The sequence below is a fragment of the Prionailurus viverrinus genome, chromosome B3 (assembly GCF_022837055.1).
Source record: "Prionailurus viverrinus isolate Anna chromosome B3, UM_Priviv_1.0, whole genome shotgun sequence".
NCBI lineage: Eukaryota > Metazoa > Chordata > Mammalia > Carnivora > Felidae > Prionailurus > Prionailurus viverrinus.
In genome coordinates, this window is record NC_062566.1 from 133,032,883 (window position 1) to 133,052,269 (window position 19,387).

At 51.5% G+C, this 19,387-nt stretch overlaps 1 protein-coding gene across 1 annotated transcript; it reads right to left on the minus strand.

Moving 5' to 3' along the window:
* Positions 1 to 10,603: 10,603 nt before the first annotated feature.
* SERPINA12 (serpin family A member 12) lies at positions 10,604 to 19,046 on the minus strand. Its single transcript, XM_047861012.1, has 5 exons — positions 19,037 to 19,046; positions 17,831 to 18,481; positions 15,830 to 16,100; positions 11,994 to 12,141; positions 10,604 to 10,795 (listed from the first exon to the last, which is right to left on the minus strand). Exons 1-5 carry the CDS (start codon positions 19,044 to 19,046, stop codon positions 10,604 to 10,606), a joined length of 1,272 nt encoding a protein of 423 aa, XP_047716968.1.
* Positions 19,047 to 19,387: the final 341 nt, after the last annotated feature.

A 19,387-nucleotide genomic window follows, 5' to 3' on the forward strand; every position in this document is an offset into this window, starting at 1 on the left:
ACAGGGGGAACTTTCTAGCCACAAAGCTCACGTGTCCCTCAGCTACTCAGATTCCTCACTGACCTTGGGAGGAAAGGCCAAGCACCTGTTGTTCGCGGTCCTTCTCTGTTGGGCTCCGACTTACCTCCCCAGCTCATCCTCAAGCACAAAGCTGTTCCAGTTCCCTGGAAAGATGGCATGGCCCTCAGCCCCGCCCCCCTGCCCCGTCCTCATCGGGCTCCTTAGCTAGCTCGACTGTCTGAGGGCTTCATTCCATTGGAAAACCCTACCCTCCCTGTGACGCACACTCCTGGCGAGGCCCCAGACCTGGAAGAACCCACCCGTCTGCTCCTTCTTTGCCAAATGTTGGACAGACTGTGGCTCAGCAAGGCAGCTTGGTCCGCGGTGAATCCCCAGTCCCCAATTTTTATTTGCCTGGCAGGAGAGCACGGTCACCTCACCCTCCCATCAACTAGAGGGCGCAGCTCAGTCTTTTCCGTTTCCTTACGAGGGATTCCTCGCCGTCCACGAATGCACATGTGCGTGCGCACACACACACACGCACACACACACACACACACACACACATGTCAGACCGCCTCGTCTCCTGCGTCCCAGGCAGGACCCTCAGAAAAGGAACCTATCTCACTCCTCCCCTCCACCCCTCTCCAAACTTCAGAGAGCATCCGTATGTCCGTCCCGGGGCCCTCACACCTCTTTCTTCCGTACTTAAAACGCTCCCCCTCAACTATGTCTGTGCCATCGGCCTTTAAACACGTTCCCGGCTGGGACAAATGGCCCACCGCCATCAGCCCAGCGAACACCTTTCTTCAGCCCCTCATTGCCTTCTAGCTGCTGCCCTGTCTCCGTCCTCCCCATCCTGGCCCGAATCCTCACGAGCTGTGATCCGGATCCTGGCCCGGATCCTTCACGGTCCTCACGGTCTTACTTCCGCTCACCCTTGGCCCACTCCAGTCTGGCCTCCGGGTCCACAGAGATGGGACCAGCCTGCAAACACGTCTGGGTTCACCTCAGCTGCCTTCCCGGTAGCATCTGACACTGGAGGCCACCCCCCTCTTCTTATCCAGTCCCTCCCCATGGCTCTGTGACACCACATTCTCCTGCGTTTGTTTCTCCTCTCCCTCTGTTCCTCCTCCTGAGTCACCTCTGTGCTTTCTGTCTCGAGCCCGGCCTCTGCGGTGTTCTCCACCTCCGCTGATCTCATCACTCCCGGGGCTTCATGACTGAAAAGCAAATTGCGTATTATTTTTAATCCCCAGCCCACACCTTTCCTCTGAACTCCGTATCTCTTTTTTAAGTTTATTTATTTATTGTGTGTGTGTGTGTGTGTGTGTGTGTGTGTGTGTGAAAGGTGGGGGGAGGGGCAGAGAGAGAATCCCAAACAGGTTTCATGCTGCCAGCACAGGGCCAGACAGGGTGCCCGAACTCGCGCACTGTGAGATCACGACCCGAGCCAAAACCAAGAGTCAAACACTTAACCGACTGGGCTACCCAGGCGCCCTTAAAGTTTCTTTTAATGTTCATTTATTTATTTTGAGAGAGAGTGGGAGAGAAAGAGCACACACGAGCAGGGAAGGGGCAGAGAGAGGAGGAGAGAGAATCCCAATCCTCTGCTAGAGCAGAGCCCGACGCGGGGCTCGAACTCACAAACCGCGAGATCGTGACCTGAGCCGCAGTCGGACGCTTAACCGACGGAGCCACTCAGACGCCCCACGGACTCTGTATTTCTAACCACCTACTTGATACTTTCTCCTGATGTCACAAATGAACCTGAAACTCAGTAAGACCCTAACTGAACTCACACGGTTTCCCAAACCCCGTCTCCCAGTAAAAGTTTCAACTGAGACTTTCTTTGAACATCTCCGTCCACGGCGCTCCCGCTCACCTAGTTATTCAAGCCCAGGGCTCATCTTTGTGTGTCCTTCTTCCTCTTTCTCCACGCCGACACATCGCTTACCTCTTTTCACGTGTTCCAGTAGTCTCCCATTTTCCAGAGCAGGTACCAGTGTCCCATCCAGCCTGCACAACCTGGGATCCACCGGCCCCTCTAACTTCAGTTCAGATGTCAGAGCCCCTTGCTCGGGACTGCTGCGTCCAACCGTTGTACCCATTTTTTTGATCCTCGCAGGTGATCTTTGTTGTGCCCTGCTGCCCTCACCAAACTTTCCTTGCCCTCCCCCACCCCCCATTAATGTCTTTCTACTGTTTAGGTCCTATGTCGTGTCATACCCTTAAGGAAGTTCTCTGACACTCAGATGAGGAAAATTCCCCCCTCGAAACGTTTTTACAGTACTATTAATTTTTTAGTGAGATACTTACCATGGCTACAATTTCACATTTCTTTGTGTGATGCAAAATTAAAGGAGTCACAGAGAACTTGTCCCTCTTGTACCTGCTGTGCCTCACGGTGTGGCCAGTACAAAGGGCTCAGTTAAGGGTTTGAGGAAGGAATGAATTGAAATAAATTAAGTGGGCAATTTACCTCTGAGAGGTGATACTGCTTGGAAATCAGCGAGAAAGACCCTTGCAGGGTCTTAATTAAGGTGATACTTACATGGCATCCCCATCTATGAAATTTGAGTTGACTTATATTTTTGGCCAAGACAAAGTAACTGACATTGAACTTGGACAAAAGGGGCACCTGGGTGGCTCGGTGGGTTAAGCGTCTGACTCTTGATTTCGGCTCAGGCCGTGATCTCCCAGTTCCTGAGATCGAGCCCTGTGTCGGCTCTGAGCTGATAGCATGGAGCCTGCTTGGGATTCTCTCTCTCCCCCTCTCTCTACCTTTTCCCTGCTTGTGCTCTCTCTCTCTGTCTCAAAAATAAATAAATAAATAAATAAACTTTAAAAAAAAGGAAACTGGGGGCGCCTGTGTGGCTCAGTCTGTTGAGTGTCCAACTTCGGCTCTGGTCATGAACTCGCGATTCATAGGTTCGAGCCCCATGTCAGGCTCTGTGCCGACAGCTGAGCCTGGAGCCTGCTTTGGATTCTGTCTCCCTCTCTCTCTGCCCCTCCCCACCTCAAAAATAAATAAACATTACAAAATTTAAAACCATAGAAAATTAGGTAAAATACATGAAATAATCGAGACCCTAAAAAATATGTGAGACAATTCAGACATTGGACAACAGGCAGAGAAGGCAAACAAATGAGGGAAGCCCTGTGATTGTCCCAATATTCTGTCTAAAGACACTTTTCGGATACAAGGAGGGAAACCCAAGCAGAGGCTTGCTGACGGTCTCAGAGTTTAGGAAAGCAGAAGCAGCTATGGTTTGTGCAGGAAAAGTGTGCATTAGCTTCGGTCCGAAGCTAAGCTCTCAGCGCTGCGTGCGTAAAGTGAAATTCCACCAGGATGGCCCGAAAGCAAAAGCAAAACCCCAAAACCACCGTGAAGATATAGAACAATTTCCAGAGTTCTTATAGCACGGGGAGGGAGGGAGGTTCCGACTGGACACAGTTGTGGGATGTCAATGAGCACCTAAGGCATTCAGCAGAGACCCTAGAAGCATCACATCTTGACGTTAGGGCTCAACTAACTTTAGTTTAAAGCCGCTGTAGACACCTTAACACACTTGGTCTGCAATGCAACATTTTATCATGAGAAGATGATAAACCATGATAAGATCCTGGACAGGATTAAACAAACAAAAAAAGTCCCGCGTGTACTTGTGTTGGCTGTTCCAAAACAAGTGTCAACACGTTGTAAAGAGAGACAACAAAATCCAGACCAAAAAGATTATAAGAGAAAATCTAAATGGTTGAAAGAAAAGCTCAGTGAGCTTGAAAACACATCAACAGGAGCTGTCCAAACTTAAAAGAGAGCAGGCAGGGGGAGGAAAATAACAGAGCCCCAGTGATCTGTGAAATGAAAGCAAGCGGACGAACAGATGGGCAGCTGGAGTCCTGGGCAAGGAGGGAGTGGGAGAGAAAAAGCCTGGAAGAAATAACAGGCACAGATATTTGTGCCCCTTACTCTATGTAAACGAAGTAGAAAAAGACGAACTACAGTAGAATGAATACGGCCCTGTCATTTCTTCCCCCTGACCTGTATGGTTGCACTTGACTCTCAGTCTGTCTAGGCTGCCCTCCCCTCCCTCCCCTTCTGACAAGCTGCTTTGCATCCTGCCAGCTCCAGCTCCAAACTTCCCACCCCGCAGAGTCTTCCAGATCCCACAGAAAGTCAGCCCCTCCCTTCGCCCACACCTGGAGCAAACCATTGCAATTTACCTCCTCGGGTGTCTGTCTCCCCGAGTGCACAGTCTGGATCTTGTGTGGCTTCCTCCAGGGCAGGGACCATAATCGGTGAGTGACGGGGAGAGAGGGAGAACAATAAAGGGAGTATAAAGATGGGGGAGGAGGTGGGAGGGCAGTGGGAGGAATGTAGAGAACCCGAAGGGCCAGGCTCTGCTGACTGGCCCACACCCAGGGACTTTTGTAAAGGCCTACAGTTGGTGAGACAGGTTGGCATCCTGAAGGATGGAGTTTCCCAGGCTGGGTTAATTGTCAGGAGAACCTGTGTTCTCATTAAAATGCACATTCCCAGGCCCCACCTAGAACTACTGAGTCAGACTTTCCAGGGAAAGATGAGCCAACTTAGGAGTGAGGGGCGCTGGGTGCTTCCTTCCCGCACGACTTCCGCTCAGGTCGCAGAGAGAATCTCTCTGGGGCTTCTCTGAAGCTCTCAGAGATATTCTTATCTCTGGCTCTGAACTCCTCAGGTCCTGGGAAAAGCAAACCCCTGGTTCTCCCCAAATTCACAAGACCAATCCTGCTGCTGGAGAAATGACGCCTCGGACGCAGATCCCACGGGCCCATCCCAGGTCCCATCTAGATGGAGCCTTATCCCAAATCTGTCCACCTCCTCAGGGCCTCTCCTGCTGCGCCCAGGCTGCTCTAGACTCTTCTGTTCCTGGCTGTCAGATCTCCTACCTACCTCACACATCTTTATGATTCTGCCCCATTTCTGGTTTATATGGATCTTCCCATCACTTTTTAAATTTGGCTATATCTTGGTACTTTTTTCATATATTTTTAAAAGTTTATTTATTTATTTTGAGAGAGAGAGAGATGGCACAAGTAGGGGAGGGGCAGAGGGAGAGAGAGAGAGAGAGAGAGAGAGAGAGAGAATCCCAAGCAGGCTCTGCACTGGCAGCACAGAGCCCCCATGCGGGGCTTGAACTCAGGAACCCGCAAGATCATGACCTGAGCTGAAACCAAGAGTCTGCTTCACTGACTGAGCCACACGGGCGCCCCGCATATATTTTTTTAATGTCGCCTATTCCTGCTGGGACCGTGGGGCACACGGGACGCCTGGAGGCTGGAATTTGCCATGTCACGTCAGCCAGAAGCTGCTGTTCAGAAGCTCACCAAGAGGGCGACCCCACAATGTTGTCGGGACCCAACATTACCCAGTGTGGACGTGAGCACCTGTCCCATGGTGGGGGTGCTCCCCAGAGCCCCCTGCGCTCTCTTGCTGCAACCCTGCTCATCCCTTAGCCCGCCCAGAGTGGCTGCGTGAGCCAGTCTGAGGGCGGGGAAGGGGGTAGATCCAGACGGACCCTCAGGCCCTGAGGAGTTTTGTCTAATTGTTCCTTTGTTTTCTGTTGGTTTTGGCAAAGAGGTCACTGCTTCAACATTCCAAGAGACACAGGCTTCCTGTTCCAGGAAGGATCTTCACCCTGCCGGGACTCTTTCCCAGCCCAGTCTTGGAATCTGGGATTCCTTCGTTGGCATCCCACCAAGAGAAACCAACCGAAAGGTTACCTGTGCTGGAAGGTTACCTTGAGAGACACTCACCCAGTAGCCTTCCTCCCTGGCTCTGGATGCCTTTACCAGGCGTCACTAATGCGGATGGGTGCCTACTGTGTGCAAAGTAGGTTCATATGCATTGCATTATGTAACCCCCTCCCCTGCCCAAATGTCCTCTGAGATGAATATGATGATCCCCGCTTCACAGAGAGGAAAAACCAAGGATTGGGCACAATTAAGTGCCTTGCCTAATGTCACGAACCAAATACACGGCAGAGCTGGGATTCGAACTTCAGTCTGTCCGACTCCGGGACCTCCCGCCCACCTCCAGCCGCTTGAAGCCCCTGACAAAGTCCCTGAAATGGAAGACAGCCGCACCAGGCATCATGGCGTCCTGGGATGTATAGATGATGCATATATGTTTCTATAGATGATGCTTATCATCTATAGAAAACCAGATATTATTTTTTCTGTTCAAACCGATTGCTTTCTTTTTAACGTACACTGATTTAAAGATCCATCTTGAATAAAGAGTAGCACAAAAGAGATGTGGATTCAGCCGCAATATCAAGAGCGGCTTGGGACTGAAACTAAAAGAGGAAATTGAGTGGAAATAGACAGCATGTTTCCCAAAGAGAAGGGAGTCCCGGCCTCACTCTCCTACTGTCGTCCCTGAGCACTGATGTGACCCAGCTGGGCCTGAATGGGAGGCAGCAGGGCCACGGGTCCCTAAGCTCTCATCCGGCTTCTCCACGCCTGGGACCATGCCTGGCACACTTAATGTTTGTTAAATATTTGCTGGCTAAATGAACGCATGGCAGTGAAACTTTGGAGCAGGCTCTATCGTTTCCAAGACGAATGTCAAAGTGTTGTTGGAGACAGGAGGGCTTTTGGAGATCACCCGGGGCCACCCCGTCATCGCAAAGGAGGGACACTGATGGGGGCACTTCCCTTCTTGGCTGGGGCTGTAACCCTGCTCCTATCGTCAAGTACGCTCCTGGCGGGCATCCCTGGGGCCAGAAGTCTCCGGAAGCTGATCGTGCCACAGAAGCCGTGGAGAGCAGAATCACAGAATCTATCTACCATCTGAGCAGTAGGCATCCTCTTCTCAGGGAGGCCGAGCTGACCCCCGCCAGCCCCACCGGCACCTCGACCACCCTCACCTGTCTTCTTCATTTATTAACCCTATTGTTTATCGTATGCCTCTGTCTGCTAGCTTGGAACCCTTGGGGGGGCAAGACGCTTTGTATGTTTTGTCCACTGATGCGTTTCAAGCCCCTAGAACGGTCCCTGCACAGGACGGACACTCAGAAAATATTTGCTGGATGGGGGGGTGGACGAAGAAAAACTGAAATGCTCAGGGGACTTGCATTTAGTTCCAGATCTGTGGGTTTCCAGCTGTGGGAACTTGGGCAAGTTACGTGGTCTTCCTGAGCCTCGGTTTTCTCATCCGTAGAATGGAACCGTTGCCCAGCTTGAAGGGTTGGCGGGTCGGTTTCTTGGTGGAAAAACCGACGCGATGCCAGTCCCGTGGGAGGCAGGTAGTCAGTGTTGGTTGCTTCAAAGACGAATTTACTCACTTATTCATCCGTGGGGTCAGTCCATCCACAAACAGGTGGCCTGTGAAGGTGTTCTAGCAGAAGTAGGCGTGGATCTTTCTGGAAGTGGGAGTAACACGCTGAAAGAAGCTGGTGGGTGTAGCAGAGAATGGGGAGCAAGAGCAGGGTGGGGTGGAGTGAGCAGGTGCAGGGAAGCGGCAATCCCCAGGGGGAGAAGCAGGCAAGGCCAATCTCCCCAGGCGGTGGCCTTCCGTCCCAGAGGAGTGGGGAGCTCTGGAGGGGGGCTGGCCGTGTCCGGAGCAGGGGGACTGCTGTGCCAGTCTTTCATTGCAGCAAACACAGACATGGCCCAGGCAATGGGGCCGAGGGACGCCCCAGTCTGCAGCCAGAGGGACACTTATAAACACATGTGTTTGCCCAAGACACCCTCCAGCTCAGCACCGGCGACAGCTCACCGTGGTTCTTGGGCTAAAGATCAGTGTTCTCCCTGTAGCCCCCGAGGCCCCAGGCTCACTCACTGCCCACCTCCTCCTGCTTTATTTTGTTGTTCTGGCCACATTAATCTCGTTTCAGTTCCTCATCCCTGCCGCTTGCCTGCCCCAGGTCCTCTGCACCTGCTGTTCCCCCTGCTTGGCGGAATCTGTCTGTGTTCCCACTCCAAGCTCTTCCTGTTTCTTTCCCCCACGATAGGATTTATTTCTGTCGTGCAGAGCAAAAGTATGTCTGTGAAGGTGGGACATCGTCTGAAAAGCGTTTAAGATGTGCAACAGTCACTTTGACAATAAAGTTGGTCAGAGGGAAGACCAGTGAGCATTGGAGCTTGTGCTCAACTTCTATCTGGAAGCCCAGCCAGCATTTTCTAGATCGCTAACCACACTGAGGCAATCATACCTGTGTGCGGGTTTAACTGTGGCGATTCAAGAACAGATAAGCTCCCAGCATTTGGAGCTCTCTCAGCCTTCTCGGAGCCCCCAGACCGGGTCGGACCCCCGTTACCTACCTTGGAAGGCCCCCCCAGGGTTGTCTTTTTTTTCATGCTCACCGGAGCTCGTGATCAGAAATGCACGTGTGTGTGTCTGCAACTCACGGCTGTTGCTCCCGCTGGATAGTAATGTCACGGAGGCAGGGGCCAGGTCTGTTTGTAACGGCCACCAGTGCACAGGCTGTCGCCCCATAAATCGCTGCTTAATAATGCAGGATTGATTGCAGCCCGCGTGGGGGTGGAGAAGAAATTCAGACCCAGGAGCCATGGAGGTGAGTGCTTTATTGAGGGGCTGCTTGGAAGATGCCGGAAAGGTAGGGACGGTCTCATAGAGATATCCTAATGGACTGGGCGCTGGAGGACGAGCAGGAGCTCGTTAGGCAGGATGAGGGCATTCCCAGGAGAGGGGAATGCCAAGGCAAGGGGCCGGAGCACTGAGTTTTGGAACAGAGCTCTTCATCTCAGATGCTTGGGGGACGGTGGGAGAGCGTAACAGGGGCCACTGCTGAATGCCTGCCATGTGCCGGGCATGGATTGCATGTCATGCCTTGTAACCCTCAGAGCTCCTCAGCCCCAGGACCTAGGTATTATTACACGTGTTTTAGTAAAGTAAATGAGGTTCAGGGGGGTTAAGTGACATGTCCAAGCCACCCAGCTACTATGTGGCTTGTCTGACTGTCCCTTGTCCCCAGTGGATAATGTCGCAGACCCGAGCCGACCACTGAGGGTTCCCGTGTGTATCTGGTGTCTTCCCACCGCCCCCCCCCCCCCCCACCTCCCTCAGGCTGGTGCAGGAGAAATGGTGACCGTCAACAATGTGCTCTGCAGGGATTCCCTGCTTTTTGCCCCACGTCTGTGTCACTGGCACAGGGTCTCAGCCTTCTCTGTCTCCCACCCTCTCAAAGAGGGGTGTTTACTCCGGTGCCCCCCCATCTTAGCCCTCACCACACTGTAAAGTAGCCCAATCCCTCTCCAGACGACCTCTTCCGCCCGCCCACGTGTGGGCTGCGTCTCCAGGGCCCTGGGGGTGCCCAGGACGGAAGAGAGGGTGCCTGTTGGATACACCCATGCTGAAGTAGACTGGGCAGCTCTCTTAGCTGGGAGAGGAGCTCAGGAGTGGCTAGCCAGGCCCCCAAGTCCACGTGGAACCCCTCCCTGCCCTGGCCCAGAAGACAAGTGCTTGTGGCCCACGGCAAACCACAAGGCCGTAGGAAAATCACTTTATGGCTCTGCCTCAGTTTCCACGTCTGTCCATTCTGGCCACCCCACGGGGCAGCTGTGACCAGAACACAAAAGGCACAGTAAGCGGTGAGCTGCTAGGCACCCCCAGGGGACGCCAGCTGATGCCAGCTCAGGCTTCTTCGTGGCCACGCCACTCAGGACCCCCTCCCCCCAAAACACGTGGGCAGTGGGCATTTACGGCAGGAGGCAAAGGAATCAGCTGCTGGAAACGAGGGCTCCCATGCTTCTAATCTACATAGCTCCATGGGCATGTGGGACAGATCTTGAGGGGCCACATTTTCTAGGCAGGTGCAGGGAAGCCCCTCCCCCCACCCCATTCACTCTTGAGCTGAGCTCGCTAACAGGTTCAAACCCCAGGCTCTTCTCTGTGGGCTCTGGAATCAGATACGCCTGGCACTGAACGCTCGTCGCTGCTATTCCAGGCTCCACCCCCCAGCGCTGGGCCAGCCCCACCCCTGCTTTACCTCCAGCTGGATGCCCGGCTGATCCTGGAGTTCCCATGGGGACACCGTGGGTGGCATAACTTTGTAGGTCGCATACCAAAGATGCAAGGCTAAGGGCTCACCAAGGGGAACTAACTTTTCTAACGAAGGCTGCTAGTTTCCTCAGAGCCCCAGAAGGGACTTGTCACTGCCCTTGTTTCAGGAACACAGAAATAGAGGCTCAGAGGAGGTATGTGGCTTTCCCAGAGACACTCTGTTCCTCCGACGTGAACCCAAGTGTCTCTCCCTCCAAAGTCTGGGTGCTCATGTCATCTCATTGCTTTCCCCAAATTATCTACCAACAGACAGCAGAACTGAGGGGGTGTTTATTAAATCACGAAGCCCCTCTGCCTCTCCGGGGAGAGAAGATCACAGCCAGCCAAGTGGGTGGGGGGGGGGGGGTCCGAATCCTACACTAGAAAGGGCAGGGAGAGGGCTGAGGCACAGGAGCCCCCAAAGCCAGCCGTGCTGCCTGTGTGGACGGTGTTCTTGGGAGCTCTTGATGGCGTAGGATTAGATTAGAAGGTCCTCAGTCCCGATCTCAGGCAGACAAAACGTTCTCAGCCCCAAGCCATCGCTGGAAGTCCCCGTTACGCCCCAGTAGGATTAGCAATCTTTCCCATGAAGATTCTAGCAGACAGGACGCTATCCTCAATAAGCACCAAAAAGGGTCTGTTTATAGTGATGGAGAGCGGCTTCTCCATGGGCAGCGTCTGTGCTCCGGAGCCCGCTGCGCCCTCCGTTCCCTTCTCATCCATCTTCAGCACTGCCTTGTGCACCGCCTGCAGAAATCAGGGGTGCGGTCAGTGTCACCAAGCTCCTCGGAGCTCCGGAGAGGGAGAGGTCTCGGCCAAGGCTGCCCAGCACGGCGGTAACCTGGCTGGTGCCAGCTGCCCTGGGGCTCCTCGTTCTTCTGCCATCATTGCAGAAGGATGTGGGCAAACAGCGTGAAGGAAAGAGTGAGGCGAGGGGAGTGCCAGCTGCAGCGGGGAGGGTGGGGTGGTTTGCTAACCTTCCGTGAATTACAGGGAAGTGTCGAGGGGTGTAAGGGCAGAAGGAGTCTATTGAACCTCAGCTAGACGGAAGGGAGGGGATCGTATCCCCACCAAGTCCTGTCCATAGTTCCCTCATCTGCCCGGAGGACAGCGAGGAAGGAGCCAGATTCTGGGGGAGCCGTTGGAGATGCCTGAGACCCCAGATCTACCCCAGGGCACCAGCCAGTCTCCACCACTCGGGACGCCGTGCTCTCCAGGCTGTAAGCCTTTGGCCAAGCCATTCCCTTTAATGGAAGATCCTCCCTATGCCTATCCCTGCTTGTTGAAATCTCCCCACCCCCCACGCCCTTTTACCTTAAAAGTAGAGTTGCCAGATAAAATATAGCATGTACAATTCAAGTTGAATTTCAGGGAAATGATGACTTTCTTCTAGTGTAAGTATATCCCATATTCTGGACTGAAGAAACTATTTGTCACGTATCTGAAATTTGGATTTAACTGAAGGTCCTGTCTGAGATCTGCTATATCCCAGGCCACCACCCCATGTGGTTCTCTCTGCCCCCAGCACACAGGTGTTCAGCCTCATTGGAAATCACGGGGCCCTTGGCTTGCTCACATAGAACATGTTTGCGACTTACTCCCAACAAGCCCGTGAGGCCTTTGGGACAGACTCTGGGTCCGAGCTAGACCAGTCCTAGGCCTTAATAAATGTTCCAGGTCCTGAGCAGTCGTTCATTGCACAGAATCGACTTCCAAAATAGCATCAGGAACTTGGTACTTCCAACTCCAAAGACCAGAAACATGAGGCATGGGGAAGTTATGTGGTCCCCCCAGGATGACATGGCTGGTTAAGGACAGAGCTGGACTGGCACCCGGCCTGACTGGAGGGATGAGACCTGGCTGGCTGCTGTGACAATGGCTTTGGCCCAGGGCTGTGCGAAGGCTCCCCGTGGGAGGGGGTGGCATCCAGGCCAGGCCCGCTTACCTCACCCACTTTTAGGCTTCGATGAGGGGAGATCCGGGTGAGATCACCATGCTCCTCAAAGATTTTGGTGATACCCAGGTAGGACAGCGTCCTCTTCAGGTCATAGGTCCCGGTGATGGAGAATCTGGGCAAAGATATGTCCACGACCCTGGGGGAGATGGGAGTAACAGGTGAGCAGCAGGGTGTCCCTGCTTCCCTGGGCAGGCACAGGGCAGGGATGAGTGGGACATTGGCCCTCTCAGCACTGAGGGTCTCAGACCTTCTCTCTGTCCCCAGAGTGAGGAGGGACTCTGACCTTGGGACCCTGGCTTCAAAACACCTCTCAACTATGTCCCTTCTCCCTGTCAAACCTGCCCCAGAGCCCTCATCCACAGAAATGTTCTCAAGTTTCCACTGTTTCAGGGCCCCATGGGCCACAGACGTTGAGGTGTCCCCACCGCGGTCTCAGCCTTGCCCAAGCCCTGAACCAGTCCTGACCCAGCGAGCCAGATGCCAGAGACAACAAGGTCCTGGGATCTGAAGCCAGGCAGAACTGAGTTCAGATCCATTCTGACTCTTGGAACAAATGATCTCACATTCTTAAGCCACTTGGGCGAAATGATGATGCCAATCACAGCAAGCATGAGGCAGGAAGGATGCTAAAGCAAATGCGTGTAGGCACTGAGCAGCTGGTGACCAACCAGCAAGTGTTTCTCATTTCACCCATGAGTTGGTGGCTTCGCATCCTCTGCAGGTGGAATCCGGATCGGCCTCCTCACCTGGGGCTTGGGGCCAGGGGCCCTGGGGTACCCGTGGGCCCTGGGTTCCTGTCCGCCTGGCTCTAAACTCTATTTCTTGTTGCCTATTCGCAACCTCATTCCTGCCCACGTTTCTTCTCTTCTTCTGCAGCCCCCATCATAAATGGTATCTGCCTGATCACCCCCCAGGAACAGGTCATGCTCTCTGATGACCTCTATCCTACAGAACAGAAGCAAACTCATCTCCCCTGGCCCCGAGTCACCTCTCAGCTCCCAGCCCATTTCTTTTCCTCCTTTTCTAAGCAGAAATTAATCATCTCTGCCAGAGATCTCTACTTCTCCCACTATTTCTCGGCCCACTCCACCTAGACCTTCGCCATCAACATCCCACTGTCCAGGGCCACCGTTGACCTCCGCTTGCTTAACCCAGGAGACAGCTCCCAGACAGTGGGTCCCCTTTCTCCACGTGGAAGCATTCCAACCTGAGTCCAGCTCTCTCTCCTTCACCGGCCACTCCTTCTCTCCCCCTTTGCCAGCATCACCTCATTGCCCATCTGTACTGTCTGTGATGCTCCAAGCCCCACCCCCTCGGTCCTCTTATTTTCTATCTTTCCTCCCTCCAGAAGGATCTCATTCAGTGTCAGGGCTTTAAATACCAGCCACAGGCCTGTGGCTCCAAAACTTCCCTTCCCACTCATTCATTCACTCAACAAATTAAGTGCCTCTTGTATACAGGGGGTGGTGTTCGAGGTGCTTGGATGCATGTGTGAATGAAAGAGGCAAAACTCATGACCTTGAGTGTGTGCTCTAGCAGGGAATACAGACAAGAAAACCCAAATGATGAAAAGCATCCCATAAGCATCGATGCATAGACGGGGAGCCTGTGTATAAGGAGGCAATGCATGCAATGGGAAAAAATCCAGATCAACTTGGGGGAATTAGGGATGCTGAGACACAGGGAAGATTGGAGAAACTTTGAAGGAGACAAAGGAATCAGGCAAGCTGGGTCATTTTTTTTCTGAGTGAAATAGGGAGCCACAATAGGATGCTGACCAAAGAGGCTCGACACGCTCTTGCTTAGGGCTGAAAACGGTCATTTTGTCCACTTCGTGAAGGATATACTCCTGGTGTGGGGCGGGGGTCACAGGAGTTGGTGCCAGGAGTCCCCTGGGAAGCGTTTGCAGTCATACTGTGATGTGGGAGGGTCAGGAACAGGAGCCAGCTAAGATGCACTGTGGAGGAACCCCTATGAGCAGCCTGTGCTTGGACTTCACAAGAAGCCGCTTCTATGCTCTGTGAGTATCCCCGGGCCTCTGCGAAGATCTCTGGTTGTGTTAAGCCCAAACCTCCAGGAAGGCCTGTGTTGGCCTGCAGGAAATCTCAAAGGGCCTATCTCACAAAGGGTGGAGTGTGGGCCCCTCTCCCGAAACCAGAGAGATGGCCACAGTTTTCCGGGAACATCTGCTTGCAGTTAGCGGTGTCTTGATGGCAGTCTCAGCTCCAAGGGCTGCAGAGGGGCTTGGGCACAGGCCACATGCAGCACCAGTTGCTGGGACCAGAGCTGCACCCCATGGAAAACTGGTAGGAATAGCCTAGAGATGGGGATGTTGAGTCCCTCCAGCCCAGCTGCAGGGTCTCTGGTCATCATAATTTGAATACTAAGAGAAATGTGACCTTATGGAGGTCACGTCTCATGAAGCCAGGACTTCTGGATAAAATGTGGGTGGAGGGTGTGCAGCCCACTTTTCACACCCTTCCATACCCTTCATTCCCCAAGGCACCTCTGTGAACTCAGAAATTGGAGGGCACAGGCTGAAAACTGCCAGCCTTCTTGGTGGCATCCCCAGGTTAAGAGAGATGTGCCTTCATCTTCAACCAATGGGCTGCCATCCCAGAGGTTCACCACGTAGGTAAGGGGACCAGACCTACAAGACACCTGTCTTTCAATAAACCTGAAGTTCAGATGCTCTTCTGAGAACTTTGGAACCCTGCCTCTTCAACCCATTGGAAGGAAAAGGTCTGTGCCTTCCGTGGGGTCGTGATTTGCTACGGCACATTTGATCCCCTCAAGAGTCCTTTGAGGCTGGAGTTAGTGGACCATGCCACAGAAGAGAAAACTGGGTCTCAGCTAAGGTTGGAACCCAGACACTTCCTCCCGTTTCAGGGCCCAGATGCCATTACCCACCGCGGGCCCTGGTTTTCAGCAGGGAGGATCAGGAGGTGCTGTGCAGATCCCAAGACATAGCAGCCCTCTTGGGAAGACCTACCATCTAGCCTGCTGTTCCTCCCCATTCTGATACAGTGACTTTATCTGAGGCCTTCAGAACTGGAATTTCTCTTTCATGAGCTTTCAGCTCAATTTAGAGATCCAACATGTGTTCAACAGTTGCTCCGGGGATACGCTCCTGTGCACTTCCAGCTGCCATATGCTTGTCCTGGCCCTGAAGCTCCCCAGGCACCATGCACATCTACACTGACACCAAGTCGACACTGATGCCGAGTCCCCAGCCCTTACTCTTCCCAAGAACATCTACTATTAAGCAAGTGCCTGAGAAGAATTCTGTAGGCTCATCTTAAATCTGTTCTAATTTTATGTTTAAAAAAATTAGTTACTCACTTTAGTCCTTCAACTGTTATTAGTATAACTTATTTGGGCTGCACTTCACCCGTTTTATGATAACATTACAGTTAAAAACGTGATTCTGTGTACAACAGACAACTCCCTTTGACACCTCATGTTTGTCCCTGCAGTTTCTCTCTGCCTAGGATTCCATCACTTCTTTCTCATCCCCACACACCACTGTTCAGCCTTGAAGACTTAACCCCAATGCCACCTGCTCCATAGAGCACCGCCCCCCATCACTGCCCACCATGATTTTTCTCTGTCCACTCCACTCTTATGCTATAACCATCTCCCTCTAAGAACAAGTGTTTTGCTATATTCCTAGGACTCGTTTTCTGGTCTACTTCCTACCAAAATACAAGTTCATCACGGAGCGCAAAATAGGACTTGGTCATGGGGTTAGAGCTCAATAGATCTGGGCTAGAAGAAGTAAAAAGGAAGAAGGGAGTTGCTGAGTATGGCAGGCACCCTCTTACTTTCGTGTTGTTAGTTTTTTCCATCTGACCAAAGTGTCCGTGTTTATGGCCTCCTCCACATTCTTCATTTTACCCTTATCAGGAAGAATGAAGATGGCAGTGATGGTGCCCTGGTAGGGCATTTCCACGACAGTGCAGGAGAGCTGTTCATCATAGCCGGCTTCATATATGCCCCCGCGGAACATCATGGGCACCTTCACTGACTTGTTTCCATCCAGGATGAAATCTTCCTCTTTAGTTGCTTTTGGATCAAATTCTTGTTTCCACCTGGCTTAGGATTGAAGAAGGACAAAGTGACATGAGTTTCCTGAAAGGGAAGAGGTGACTGGACCCAGCTAACCAATGATCTCTATCCACGTGGATTCAAGGACGGGGTTTGGATACTCTGGGATATCAGGACACGTCTCCAGGAATCCTTGCCCATGTGCCATACCCTGAAATCTCCTGGTAAGGTGGCATGGGTCTGACTGTCAGTTCCCAAAGAAGCCATGATCAGGGCTGTGGGGCTGAGAGGGAACCTGTGGACTGCCTGAAGCCCAGGTGCTGTTGAGGCTGAGACAGCCCTTGGATTGTGTCCCAGTAGAGAGGCCTGGGTTATACTTAGTAGGAACTATTTGGTCTTGTGTGAGTGAAAATACTCAGCTCTGTTCTAAGTCAGTCCTGGAATAGCTGCCCTCAGGTAGGACTGAGAAAACCGATGGAACAGGCTGCTTTGGGGAGCCTACCGAAGAGAAGAAAACACTCAAAGCTGGGTGTTTGGACCCCTCCATTTTGACCCTGACTACTCTTTGATACCATTTAGCATAAAGTGAGACCTGGGTCTTTTCACACCCACTAATCTCAGAGCCCCCAGTATGGGACCCTGAGGGCCAAGTCCCTGAATTCAACTTCTGACTTCACTGTTCCAGAAGGATGACCTTGAACAAGTGTCTCAATTGCATTCGGCTTCAGCGTCCTTATCTGAAGAATGAAGAGATTGATGAGTACCTTAGAGGGCTGCTGTGTGACTGAGTGGGAAAGGCAGCACAGATCAATGACCTTGTACATTGAGTATTGAGTGCATGCTAGTCATCATCAGCCTCATTGTTGCCATTGCTTTTAAAATCTAGGGGATGTAGAAACTCTGGGAAATTCCAGATTCTCCTCTCTCCCTCTGCTCTTTTCCTCTATGCCATCAGTCTCACTGTGGATTTGGGAAGAGCTGAGCTTCCATATTCAGGACCATGTTTCTGATAGCCCCGCCATGATCTTGCCTGATCTGAGGGCTGTTGGCCTCTGATTCTTGCCTATGTTGGCCAACCTTTGAGTGTGCATGTGGCATGTGAGTGGCTGTGTGTGGTGGTGACTGGTTGGGGGGGGGTGGTAAGTGAAACTTAGATTTGGGAATATTCTTTCATCTTCTTTTTCAGTCTCTCACCCTCAGATTCAGCCTCTCACCTTGTAGATCTGTCACATCTACAAAATGTGACAAGGAGAACAGGGCACCCGCCAAAGTGAACCTCATCGCCATCATCAACACAATTACCATCCTGGGTGTCTACTTGGAGTGCTATAAATGCACAGCCTGTGGGTCAAGAGAAGTAGATTCTAGTCCTGACTAGAATCTAGTCCTGACTAGTCCTGCTTTGACTGGCTTTGTAACCCTAAATCAATCTCTTTCCAAGCTACACATCCCTCATCTAAGAAACAGGGAAAAGAATGTCACTCCAATCTCTACAACCAATGTTGTATTAGGATAATCAGTAATAATGAAAATGCACATATGGAGAATAATTTAGACTTCCCCAAATTAGTTTCTCATACATTTTTACTTTGGATCCCAATAAATGCCCTATGAGTTGTGAATAAAGGTACTCATTTTGCAGATAGGGAAAGTGGAGTTCTGATAATTTCATTACATATGAATTAAGGTCACAGAGCAAGCAAGTGGCCAACCCAGGTTTTTAATCTAAGTCTACTGGTCATCCTATCCTTTCCATGCCAACATGCCCCAAGCCTTACCTAGAAAGAAAATACAATTTGTAAGAAGCATCACAGTGCCAGGATCTATATTCTTGATCAGGTTGTTGATTTTCCCCTGGGTTTTCTGATTGATATAGTCATTGATCTGCCTCCGAGTATCTTCCGAGTTCTGGAAGTTGATGGGGACGGTGTCTGCATTGTACTGGTTCTTGACATTTGTCAGAAACTTCTTCTGTGGCTTCAGCTTCTTGTCGATGAACAAGGTGTTTGTGAGGTTCAGCTTCAGGTTTTGGCCCTCCTGGTTTATCCTGTGGATGAGGTAATGAAAGGCTTCATGAAGGTCTTTCTCTGGAATATCCCTGAAGTTGAAACCCTCCTTGATCTCATCCAGGGTGGAATCCTGGGCACCCAGAGATAGCATAGCAAAGGCTGAAGAGATGCTCAAGGGGGAAAAGAAGATGTTCTTGTCCGGGCTATTGGACACCAGCTTCCTGAAAAGCTTGAAGCCGAATTCTGTGTTCCGCTTTGTGAGTTCCTGGGCTGCCCTCCTTCCCTTCCATGATTCGATCTGGCTCACTGGTACATGATTCTTCAGAGGGAGGTTGGGCTGCTGAAGACTTTCCACAGTGAGAAGGCCAGCCAAAAGTAGGCCCAGGCCCAAGATGGGGTTCATTTTCTTTGGCGATTGTCCTGTTGAGTAGTAGACCTGAGGTTAGTAGAAAAAACAACAAAACAATCCTACTGCCCTTATATTATTCATAAAGACCAGATGAAAGAAGCAGCACAGTGAGGTTTATAAATTCTTTGACATCCATTTTAGCATTTACGCTTTACAATCACTCTGGGGACTAGAAACATTTGTCCTTATTTCATAAATGAGACCACTGAGTGTAGAAGAAATCTCTTGGTTTTGTACTCCTCTCCCCATCCTATAATCATGGTATCTCAATTCCTTTGAGAAACTCCCTCCACTACATTGGATCATAATAAGACTACCCCACACGGTGGGCATGTGACTGGGGCTAGGCCATCAGAATACTCCATCCACTGCCACACTGATTGGTTAAGGGATGAGAATGACCAGCATCAGGAAAGTCGTTGTCTTTCCCTGAGAATGCACAATACTCTTAACTTTGGGGTGTCTGGCTTCATTATACAGTCCTAGAACTCAGTGTGGCCATGGGTTCCATATATAGAAGGAAAGAAGAGAGAGAAGGATGGAAAGAAAGAAATGAGGAGACATACTTGGTGACATCTTTGGAGTCCCTGGATCAAGCTTCACCCAAAGCTCACTCACTTCTGTTTCTCCAAGTTATAAGAACCAGTAAATTTCCCTTTGGGTTGGCTGGTTTGAGTTGGATTTTTTCCTTAAAACCAAACAAAAATCCTTATTAATTTGCAGAAATAAATCCCTTTGTCTAATATCACATGGTCTATAAGTGGTGGATACCCAGCCCAGGAGAGCCCAGGTCTCTAATAAACCTCTTTCCATATCCCTTTTCCAGGAAAGAGAGGCAGTGTTATAGAGAAGAAAAGCCAAATCTGCCTGGCCCCAGGACTCCTGCTCCTTTTTGCCACTTCACAGCACAGCATCTC

Coding starts and splice junctions, on each gene's coding strand:
- SERPINA12 (XM_047861012.1), bottom strand. Junction 12,142..15,829: donor AAAAAACTAACAACACGAAA/GTAAGAGGGTGC, acceptor CATCTCCCCCAG/GGTCGTGGACATATCTTTGC. Junction 10,796..11,993: donor GAAGCCTAAAAGTGGGTGAG/GTAAGCGGGCCT, acceptor TGATTTCTGCAG/GCGGTGCACAAGGCAGTGCT.